This window comes from Thamnophis sirtalis, unplaced genomic scaffold (assembly GCF_051295495.1).
Source record: "Thamnophis sirtalis isolate CommonGarterSnake01/CBP01778 unplaced genomic scaffold, rThaSir2_p1.2 scaffold_14, whole genome shotgun sequence".
Lineage (NCBI taxonomy): Eukaryota > Metazoa > Chordata > Lepidosauria > Squamata > Natricidae > Thamnophis > Thamnophis sirtalis.
In genome coordinates, this window is record NW_028261394.1 from 2,028,069 (window position 1) to 2,039,282 (window position 11,214).

The 11,214-nt window shown below is 46.1% G+C and overlaps 1 protein-coding gene across 1 annotated transcript; it reads right to left on the reverse strand.

Annotated features, from left to right (window-relative positions):
• Positions 1 to 4,754: 4,754 nt before the first annotated feature.
• Positions 4,755 to 9,361, reverse strand: ZFAND2A (zinc finger AN1-type containing 2A). The gene is made up of 6 exons (XM_087728965.1): positions 9,116 to 9,361; positions 7,864 to 7,957; positions 7,648 to 7,742; positions 6,836 to 6,967; positions 5,218 to 5,369; positions 4,755 to 4,865 (listed from the first exon to the last, which is right to left on the reverse strand). Exons 2-6 carry the CDS (start codon positions 7,916 to 7,918, stop codon positions 4,793 to 4,795), a joined length of 507 nt encoding a protein of 168 aa, XP_087585091.1. The 5' UTR covers positions 7,919 to 7,957; positions 9,116 to 9,361; the 3' UTR covers positions 4,755 to 4,792.
• Between the last annotated feature and the right edge of the window lie 1,853 nt (positions 9,362 to 11,214).

Sequence of the window (11,214 nt, forward strand, 5' to 3'; positions counted from 1 at the left end):
CTGAAACGGAATAGGGTCTCTCACCTGAGCAGGGGGATGGACTAGGAGACCTCCAAGGTCCCTTCCAACTCTGATATTCTGACATGAAATCATATCTTTAGGAGAATAAAGCTGCAGGCAATGAATCTAATTTTTTTCTATTCTAAGTCCAATTTCAGGAAATCCAATGCTCCCAGGATATTCTGTGTGTTGATTCTACAACAGGTAATTTAAAACCACCACGGCAAACAAATACGTATTTATTTTTTTACAATGTTTACAAATGGGCATTTAAAGATAAATATAGAGAATCTGCTGGAATACATAGTTGCCAAATGAGACCTGAACTAAGCTTCCTTTTGCAATCAACATTTATTGGCTGGTTTACAATAATGTTGCATTTAATTCTCAAAAGTATTCAGCAAAATACAGCAGGGACAGAAAATTTCTGTTTTCTAAACCAAAGTTAGAGGATCCCTCATTAAGCATGGATGGCTTCATATTCTAGGCTGCCAATTCTTGCCTCTTCTTTTAGCAAATCTTTGTTTACTGTTGATCACAGGTAGTCCTCGATTTACGACAATAGAGCACAACATTTCGGTTACTAAGCCAGACAGCTTGGCTGGAGTTTCATCCCATTTTTACGACCTTTCTCGCCACCGTTGTTAAGCGAATCGCTGCAGCTGTTATGTAACATGGTCGTTAAGTGAATCTCGCTTGACGTGGGTGGGTGGGGGGTCAAAAGGTCGCAAATGGGGATCCAGTGATCCCAGGACATGCAACCGTCATAAATAGGAGTCCGTCCGTTGAGGGGCTGAATTTGGATCACATGACCATGGTCGTTAAGTGTGAAAAACGGCTGTAAGTCCTTTTTTTCAAGTGCTTTGAATAGTCACTAAGTGAATTTCTATAAGCCAAGCACCAGCTGTAGTTATCCCCCCCCCCCCTATGCTTTGGAGAAGCCCCCCAGAGCCACCTTGTTGTAACCCGTTGGGGCTTATGGGTGTTGGGGTTTGGGGCTTATGGGTGTTGGGGTTTGGGGCTTATGGGTGTTGGGAGTTTGGGGCTTATGAGTGTTGGGGTTTGGGGCTTATGGGTGTTGGGGTTTGGGGCTTATGGGTGTTGGGGTTTGGGGCTTATGGGTGTTGGGGTTTGGGGCTTATGGGTGTTGGGGTTTGGGGCTTATGGGTGTTGGGGTTTGGGGCTTATGGGTGTTGGGAGTTTGGGGCTTATGGGTGTTGGGAGTTTGGGGCTTATGGGTGTTGGGGTTTGGGGCTTATGGGTGTTGGGGTTTGGGGCTTATGGGTGTTGGGGTTTGGGGCTTATGGGTGTTGGGGTTTGGGGCTTATGGGTGTTGGGGTTTGGGGCTTATGGGTGTTGGGGTTTGGGGCTTATGGGTGTTGGGAGTTTGGGGCTTATGGGTGTTGGGGTTTGGGGCTTATGGGTGTTGGGAGTTTGGGGCTTATGGGTGTTGGGGTTTGGGGCTTATGGGTGTTGGGGTTTGGGGCTTATGGGTGTTGGGAGTTTGGGGCTTATGGGTGTTGGGAGTTTGGGGCTTATGGGTGTTGGGGTTTGGGGCTTATGGGTGTTGGGGCTTATGGGTGTTGGGAGTTTGGGGCTTATGGGTGTTGCAGTTCCTTGTGGGCATTATAGTACAGCATCATCGTGAGTCCCCCTCCCTCCTCTTCCCTCCCCCCCCCAGGCGGGCCTGCCTTTGGTTTGGGCAGCCTGGGAATGGAGACTGGCCGACCCTGCGGGGCTGTTGTGAGGGTCGAGGAGAGAAAGGAAGTGAAAACGGCCCAAAAGGTCAAAGGGGGGGAGGGAGTTGCCCCCTCGGAGCACGTGGGTGACCACCGGCCCCCCACCCCCGGCCCCGCCACCCACCTCCGGCTCACTCCCGGCTTCTCCAGCAGCCGCTCTTCCGCCTTTTCCCGCCGGCTTCCTTCTGGCCGCCGCCGTCCCACCCCCCTCGAGCCCCGATTGGCCGCTCGGGAGCACCCGCACTTTGACTGGCTGCGCCATCCGCCCGTCCGCCCGCGGCAGTTCCCAGGAGTGGCCGCGGCTGCTTTTTAAGGCCCGCCCCCCTCGTCGAGTGTTCCGGATGCACGCGGGCTCTCTCTCTCTCTCTCTCTCTCTCTTCTTACGCGCCGAGGGGCGGGGCGAAGGGAGTGGCACGCGATGAGCGCGTGCGCTCTCTCTCTCTCTCCTGATTGGACACTGCGTGCCAGCCTTTAACCCCACCCCCCTACCCATTCTATACTCTGTTTAAATGAAGCATGTAAAATGGTTTAATAGATTAACAGAGTCGGAAGGGACCTTGGAGGTCATCTAGTCCAACCCCCTGCTTAAGCAGACCTTATACCATTTAACAGATTAACAGAGTCGGAAGGGACCTTGGAGGTCATCTAGTCCAACCCCCTGAATAAGCAGACTGTATACCATTTAACAAATTAACAAGAGTTGGAAATGACCTTGGAGGACATCTAGTCCAACCCCCTGCTTAAGCAGGAGACCTTATACCATTTAACAGATTAACAAGAGTCGGAAGGGGCCTTGGTGGTCATCTAGTTCATCTATATATATATAATGTAGAAAAAGTCTACATTACAATCTTGTCTTTGAAGAGGATTCGGCAGCTTAAAATGGGCTGGTTTTGTGGGTGGCGACACCTTGTGGGTTATTCATATATTGCAAATAAAAACCAAGTTTGGAAAGGAAGATTTCACTCAGCAGGGATCGCTCGTAGCTGAAAAATAACATCCCCGTGGATGACCCTCGCTGTCAGGGACCTGGCTGTGGAAAACATCTGTTTTAAAAGCCTTTTAAAGATGTTTAATGCCTTTTAATGACTGAAAGAATTTTAATGGATCCCATGGCTGTGAAAGACATCTGAAAGGCTGTTTTTAAAGACCTTTAAGGGCGTAGTGATTTTTTGAAGACTTTTAAAAGACTTTTAAAGCATTTATTTACAAGCTGGCAGCTGCTTTTCATCCCACCCCTCCACGGGCTGGATACTTGGCATCGGCAGGCCATAGTCTGAGAATGCCAGTGTTTCTCAACCTTGACGACTTTAAGTCCCGTGGACTTCAACTCCCAGAATCCCCCAGCCAGCACAGCTGTGCTGGCTGGGGGATTCTGGGAGTTGAAGTCCACGGGACTTAAAGTCGCCAAGGTTGAGAAACACTGGCCTAGTCTATGAAGATTCTCAGTCATCCAAGTCACGCTTGTCCCAAAGATGCTTTGTCAAGAAACAACTGGACTTTCTGTTTTTTTTTTCCTTTGAAGAAGAGAAATGTCTTCAAAGAGAAACAAAGCCCATTTTCCTTTGTGAAAAGCACCTTAGGGTTGAAGGTCAGATTTCATTTTGGATTGTGGGAAGTTATCACCCAGCCCTTTCCCAGAAAAAATGAAATATCCTAGGAAATATTGAAAAGGCAGAATATTCCTCTGGATGTGAAAAGAAAGAACCATGTTTTAAAAGCCAGAATAGTTGCCTGTAGCTTCCTGCCCATCCCCACGGTTAATGGGCCATTGAGATGGCCAGGCTAGCCCACTTTACATAATAAAGACTTCTCCACTTCAGCTGCAGGAAAGCATCATAATAATGGCCCCCAACTGACCACATGGCATCTGACAACTCAACCAAACCTGGATTCAAAACACAGCCTAGAGAGTAGCCTAACCCTGCATGGCACCATGGGAGTCTGACAACCAATCAGAATACATTTCTTACACAGGAACAGGAAACAGAGAGGTGGGACTAAACAGTATAAAAAGCCTAGCAAGCCCCTTCCTCAACCCTTCTCTCTTCTTCTCCACCAACATTGAAAGATGTGATCACCTTTTCTGTTCAGGGCTCAAGCCATGTGGCCCTGTCCAACAATAAACCATCTTTCCAAGCATCCTCCATGTCTCCAGTGTCTTTTTCCCCACTTGGAGCCGAACCCAGAAGGACATTTCTTTCATCAGGATCAAGGAATCTGCTGTGGCCCATTATCCTAGGCAAGGCAAGGGAAGGGGCTTCAAACATGGCTCATCTCGCTCATGTTCAGCAGTTCTGTGACTTAAATTCAAGCCAACTACCGCGAGAATAGAAAGAGTCTGTTTTAATCAGAAAATGTGCAAAGGGGTAACAATTTTTAAAAGCTAAAGATGGGCAGCTGTACGCAGACTTCAGATAGGTTTCAATCCCAGCTGTGCACATCAGGGCCTGTCAAACTGGCGGAGCATGGGCTGGAAGCGTTACACGCAGGCCACGCACACCCCAGCTCTGCAAATATGTCACTTGACACAATCGAGTTTGATGCTCGTGGTATACATCAACTTTTAGCTTTGCATCTGAAAAAAAACAACGAAAAACAGAAATGCAATTAGCCAATTAGTATTTATTGGGGTCCGTAACTTCTATTCTCACTTATTATTTCCTTCCTGCTGGATTTTAGACATAGCAATAGCAGTTAGACTTATCTACCGCTTCATAGGGCTTTCAGCCCTCTCTAAGCGGTTTACAGAGTCAGCATATCGCCCCCAACAACAATCCGGGTCCTCATTTCACCCACCTCGGAAGGATGGAAGGCTGAGTCAACCCTGAGCCGGTGAGATTTGAACAGCCGAACTGCAGATAGCAGTCATCTGAAGTGGCCTGCAGTACAGCACTCTAACCACTGCGCCACCTCAGGTACAATATATTGTATGTACAATATTTGACATATGCAAACAGACCAGCTAAGTCAGACACATTCAGAAATCAATAACAAGAGTTTTGGGCTAAAGTTCGAACTGGGCATGGCATTACTTCAGAAAAGATCCAACCTTACCCATGTTGTAGAAGCTGACAGTTGGGTGAATTATTCTTGGATTGCAGGGACCTCATCACAGCGGCACACCTGGGAGGAAGTTAATAGACATTTAAGTGAAGGGTTTTTGAGGATGAATAGGAAAGTTTCATTATTAACTATCTGGTGTTTGTATTGCTTGATACAATTGTGGTTTTTTATTATTCACAAGCTGCCTGTTTTGAGGCCTCAGCAACCTATAAATTAATGAATAAACATTAACGGATGTTAACTAAGCTGTGGCCCCTTGTTGTAATTTTCACTTCTTCATTGAAAAATATCCCAGAGATTCCTCCAATTCTTCAACCAGCTGGAATGGACAAATTCCTAAGGTCTTCTCCCAAGACCCAACTATCTTTGAAAAGTGGTCCGTCATGTAGACTTCCCAACCGAGTAGCCTTACCCAGCTTTGGAGACAGGCCAAATCCGTCCTGGGCATTGGTGGTCCAAAGGATGTCGGTGATGAAGACAGAAGTTCTGATGACACTGGTCACAACTCAGCCGCATCATCTCTCTCTTTCTGCAGCCCGCTTTGAAGCATTTGTTGGTGAAGATCTAAACGCCAAGGACATCACGTCAAAATCGCACCAAATCGGGCTGCACGCTGATCTTTAGTACCCCTTACCAGCCGTCGGTCTGTTTGGTAAATTGGAACCGCTACGGTAGTAAAATGCCGGGGGCTGGATCAGTGGTGGGATTCAATTTTTTTTTTACTACTGGTGCTGTGGGTGTGGCTTGGTGGGCGTGGCAGGGGAAAGGATGCTGCAAAATCCCCATTCCCTCCACACTCCACTAACCTGCTTCCCAGCTCCCTTCTCCTGCGCAGGGCAGCAAAAGGAGATCAGCTGGGGCAGCCTATTTGCCGGTTCTCCAAACTACTCAAAATTTCCACTACTGGTTCTCCAGAACCTGTCAGAACTGGCTGAAATACCACCTCTGGGCTGGTTTACCCAGTTCAGACCCAGCCCCAACCTAAAGCTGGCTTCCTCATAAAACCAGTGTTTCTCAACAATTAACAACTTTTAAGCTATACCGTGTACGGGCTCTGGGAAGTCGGGGGGGGGGGGAAGGGAGGTGGGGTCTTAGGGGGGAGGGGGGAGGGGGGAAATATAGTATGTGTTAGATTTTAAAGTAACACGATTGCACTTGTATACTGTTGCTCTTTAATTCTAGTGTAAAAATAGGACAAGCTGAATATATTGATAGATAGTAGAAATACACCGAAGGGAGGAGTAGAGGGAAAGAAGAAAGAGGGGTAGAGAGGGTGGGAGAGAGGATTGGAGGGAGGGCGAGAAGGAAGGGAGGGAGTGTATTGGGAGAGAGGAGTGATAGAGGGGGAGGGGAAGTAGGGTAGAGGGGAAGGATGGAGGGAAGAAGGGAAGTTGGAGGGGGGCGAAAGAAAGGGTGTATGGAGGGTCGAAGTGGTACATTGGGTTTGTATTTTGGGGGGTATTGTTGACAAGAGGGAGGGCTGTGTTTATTGTTCAATGTTATATGCCCCGGTTATGCACAGTATATACGTGACTGTACGAAATGAAATGGAAATAAAACATATTTACACAGAACAATTAACAACTTTTAAGATGCATGGACTCCAACTCCCAGAATTCTCCAAACCAGCCGTGCTCTTTCCAGCCTTTTAGGGAAAGTGATCATCATCATCATAGGACCCCATAATCCCTTGCAGGGTGGAGTCTGAGCAGCTGAATTGAGCTAGCAGTGTGTTTATTGGCCGGATGCCCTTCCGGTTGCCAATGAGGAGTTTTGTTCAGCAGATATATTTCTCATTGTGCCCAGAGAGAGAGAGAAATATCTGCCTCTACCCAGGATCGAACTCACAGCCTCCTGATTGTGAGGCAAGAGCTCCCACCTCTAAGGCCACCGCACCACTCTCTTTAAGGGAATGTGATGCTCGGCTCAAATTAGCTCTTAAAGCAAGATAAAGTCCCTCTCTAAAGACAAAGACGGCTCCAAGAATGAAGAGATTCAAGAGATCCAGCCTTCTTAAGAAAGGCCCTTACTTTCTGCTTCTGTTGGGCGGGATCCTGTTGACAATCCCGGTCCATATGGGCCCCCACAGCTACATCGGGCGCCTCCCCCTTTCTGACAGGGACCGGAGAGTTGCAAAGAGGGCAGACTGGAACCTGTACATCCTAAAAACCAACAAATCAGGTCGAAGTCAGCAAAGACGAATCAAGGTAAGTTGGTGCTTCAAATGTCCTTAAAATACTCCTGGTGTAACCTCAAGGGTGTAACTATTTGGCTTTGCAGGCTGCCAATTAACAAGGCCCTAACATTAACAGAAAAAAAGTCTTTTGTCAATGCAATAAACTTACTTTAAGACGAACTTTTTGCGTCTTCCAGAACTATCCTAAAGGCTATTTAAAAAAAAAAATCCTTTTCCAATAAATCCCTTCCCTTTTTTTTAAATTATTTTGCTGCTTGGACAAGTCTTAGTTTCACAGCATGTCATGATTTTAGACAATAGACCAGGAGTTATACTTTTTCCAAACTTCTTCAAAAGAAAGAAAAAAGAAAAGAAAACTTGCCTCCTGAAAAATGTTGTTGAATGTTGAATGTTGATTTTATTTATATGCCGCCCTTTCCCCCCCCCCCACCGAAGGGGACTCAGGGCGGCTCACAACTCAAAGCCAGGGAAGGGGGGATACAGACAAAAAGCACCTTTGGGAGAATGCCAACCTTCAAGAAGTGGCCACTGGCACAAAGGACGAATTTTAAAAACTGTTCCAACAACACCAGCATTTCTGCACCGCTAGTTATGCATTGACACACCCTCCTTCCCCCGTTTCCTAATGCCATAAATTTGGATCACCTTCTTGTGTGCCGAAGAACACCTGTGTTGGCTGTAGATAATGTGATCTTTGCAGAAAAGTTCTTTGCAGGCGTCACATTTCAGAGGAAGGAAATCTGCAGAGGGGGGGAAAAAAAACAGCAAACACGTTAAGGTCTTCCCAAATCACAAGGATTGTGGTTATCCCTTAAAGGAGGGGGACACCAAGCTCACACCCCCTCTTCCCGTCATCCCTACCCAGCCGCCTGCAGCTCTTCTCCGAACAGTGTTGTCCCAGGTCTGGGAATTCCATTTCTTCAGAAGCCCCCAACTCCCCAGAATTAGGGTTAACCTAGAAGGAAACATTCGGTTTTCCAGCAAGATTCACACCCAGTGCTGACACGTGGGACTTCTGTAGTCCCTGTTAAGTCACATTAAAAATAAAGGTTCCCCTCACACATCTGTGCTAGGCGTTCCCGACTCTAGGGGGCGGTGCTCATCCCCGTTTCCAAGCCGGAGAGCCAGCGCTGTCCGAAGATGTCTCCGTGGTCATGTGGCCGGCACAGGACTAAACGCCAAAGGCGCATGGAACGCTGTTCCCTTCCCACCAAAGGTGGTTCCTATTTTTCTGCTTGCATTTTTTAACATGCTTTCGAACTGCTAGGTTGGCAGAAGCTGGGACAAGCCACGGGAGCTCCCTCCGTTATGCGGTGGTGCTAGGGATTCGAACTGCCGACCTTTCTGATTGACAAGCCCAGTGTCTTAGCCACAGACGTCCCTCTTTAAGTCACATTAGCTGATGTCAAATACCCCAATGAACCCAGAATTTCGCTTTGCTGTAAAAAAATACCCCATAGCAATCATTTAAATGGGAGATGTCCAAGCTTAACAACTTTTAAGACCTGTGGACTTGACTGACTGGGGAAATCTGGGAGTTCGTCCACAGACCTCTGACTGACACGATAGCAAAGATTAGAACTCGAGGCTAGGTGTGAACACAACCAGGTTTGACCTCAGCCATCCCTGTGCCAACCCCCCCCCCCCCAAAGTTCAGAATCATAATAAAGCTGGAAGGGACCTTAGAGGTCTTCTAGTCCAGTCCCCCCTGGCAGTCAGGAAGCCCTGCCTATACCATTTCAGATAAATAATTGTCCAATCTCCTTAAAAACCTCCAGCATTGGAGCATTCACAACTTCTGGTGGCAAGCTGTTCCACGGGAAAAAGTGCTATATAGAGTTGGTGCTTTGGAAAATAAATTAACCCTCTTCTCTTTCCCACTAAGAACCACGATGAGCCCCGGAAGTTCTAAGTCGTAGAGATTCCCCTTCAGAAAGCCACATAGGCTTAATAAATAAGCCAGAATTCGAATACAGAACTTCAACACAACCACTCTACCCAGGATTGCATTCCCGCAACGACTTTAAACCTAGTTGGGACAACCCCAAAGGGAGAGGACTGACCCAACACAAAAACGCACAAACCCCAAGAGGAACGGATTCACACAACCTACTTAGTCAACCCAACTCCACTGAGTTTAGCAAGTCGTCGGAACGCACTCCCGTGTCGGTCCTCTCCAAGGTGGGCGAGCGTGGAAATAAACCTCGCTAAAGGGACAGGAAAAAAGCCGGTGGTCCGTATAGACTGACACAACAACACACAACACACAACAACACACAACAACACACAACAACACACAACAACACACAACAACACACAACAACACACACAAGCGCCCGTCTCCAGCCCCGCAGCGCTCGGGCGCTTTATGCCACTGAGCGCGATTTTGCTGAATCATATTCTACTGCTGTCTCCAGGCCGCCCAATCAGAGCCGACTTTGGCAACGTCATCGACCAATCACGGGAAGGGCCGGCTTTGCTTTTCGCTGAATCAGGGCGCCCCGCCTCCTGGCTGCCCTAAGCGTGAGTTAGCTTTTTCTTTCTTTCTTTCTTTCTTTCTTTCTTTCTTTCTTTCTTTCTTTCTTTCTTTCTTTCTCTTTTTCTCTCCTTTTCTTTCTTTCTTTCTTTCTTTTTCTCTCTTTCTCTTTCTTTCCTTTCCTTCCTTTTTCTTTCTTTTTTTCTCTCTTTCTTTTTTCTCCTTTCCTTTCTTTCTTTCTCTCTTTTTCTCTCCTTTTCTTTCTTTTTCACTCTTTCTCTCTTTCCTTCCTTTTTCTTCCTTTCTTTTTCTCTTCTTTCCTTTCTTTCTTTCTTTCTTTCTTTCTTTCTTCCTTTTCATTTCTTTCTTTCTTTCTCTTTCTTTCTTTTTCTTTCTCCTTTCCTTTCTTTCTCTCTCTTTTTCTCTCCTTTTCTTTCTTTCTTTTTCTCTCTTTCTTTCTCTTTCTTTCCTTTCCTTCTTCCTTTTTCTTTCTTTCTTTTTCTCTCCTTTCCTTTCTTTCTCTCTCTTTCTTTTTCTCTACTTTTCTTTCTTTTTCTCTCTTTTTTTCTTTCTTTCCTTTTCTTCTTCCTTTTTCTTTCTTTCTTTTTCTCTTTCTCTCTCCTTTTCTTTCTTTCTCTATCTTTCTTTGTCTTTCTCTTTTCTTCTTTCTCTTTCTCTTTCTCTTTCTTTCTTTCCTCCTCTTCTCCTCCTCCTCCTCCTCCTCACTTTTGCTGAGATTTGAACTCGAGACGCTGCACGTGACCCACAGGGCAAACAGGCGTTTGGCTCAAGGGCCTTGGAAAAGCAGCCCTGCCTTGCTTTTCCCCACTTGGGTTGATCATCACCCATGATGATGATAATACATCGATTTATATGGCCACTGATCTCATATACGTCACTGTAGGTGGCCGAACGATAAATAAATTCAAATTATATTTCCGCCCATCTCACAACATTTTAAGTGCCCGGCAATAAGAACAGATAAAACACAAACAATATAGAAATCAGAATTTTTCTTTTTAGCTTTCTTATTAATAACAACTATTATTGGTGCTTCCAGATTTTTATTCATTTTGAAATATTTTTTTGAGAGGGGGAAATGTCTTTGATTCTTGTCAGCTGACTGGAGTCATACACATTTAATAGATTGTTGTTATTGTTGTTGTTGATATTGTTATTATCTCCAGAATTTGTGGTCTCATTCTGTGGCATGTCTGAAGTCCAGCAACTTCTCCTGTTTGAGCAGAGAGTTGGACTAGAAGACCTCCACCGTCCCTTCCAACTCTGTTATTCTAGAAAACTCCAGAAAACACGAGAGTAACTTCGGGATATGGGACCTTAACGGTGACTAAGCAGTTCCTGTTTCTGTCTCATCCGCCTCTGACTCACGGATGTTGCATCAGATAAACAAAAGTGGCACAGAGTTTCTAGTTTCTTCTAACATGTTTGTATTATCCAACGTGTGTCAAAAGGGCAATATTAAAAGGCTGGAATAAAGCCACTTTTCATGCTCCAGAGCATTGCGGGTTGATCAAACAGGAGGAGGAGGAAGGATGGAGAAGAAGGAGTGAAGGAGAAAGAGAAGAAGAGAAAAAGGAGAAGGGAGGAGAAAGAGAAGGAGAGGGAGAGGAAGAAGGAGAAAGAAAGGAAAAGGAAAAAGGGAGGAGAAGGAGAGGGAGAAAGAGGGAGAAGGAAGGAAAAGGAGTGAAGGAGAAAGAGAAGAAGAAAGAGAAAAA

What these genes read in the sequence shown, in the direction of transcription:
- ZFAND2A (XM_087728965.1), bottom strand. Translation starts at nt 7,918, where the DNA reads ATGGAATTCCCAGACCTGGGACAACACTGTTCGGAGAAGAGCTGCAGG. An exon ending in GAAGAGCTGCAGGCGGCTGG is followed by an intron (nt 7,743 to 7,863) that starts GTAGGGATGACG and finishes CCCCCTCTGCAG; the next exon opens with ATTTCCTTCCTCTGAAATGT. An exon ending in GTTCTTCGGCACACAAGAAG is followed by an intron (nt 6,968 to 7,647) that starts GTGATCCAAATT and finishes GTTGGTTTTTAG; the next exon opens with GATGTACAGGTTCCAGTCTG.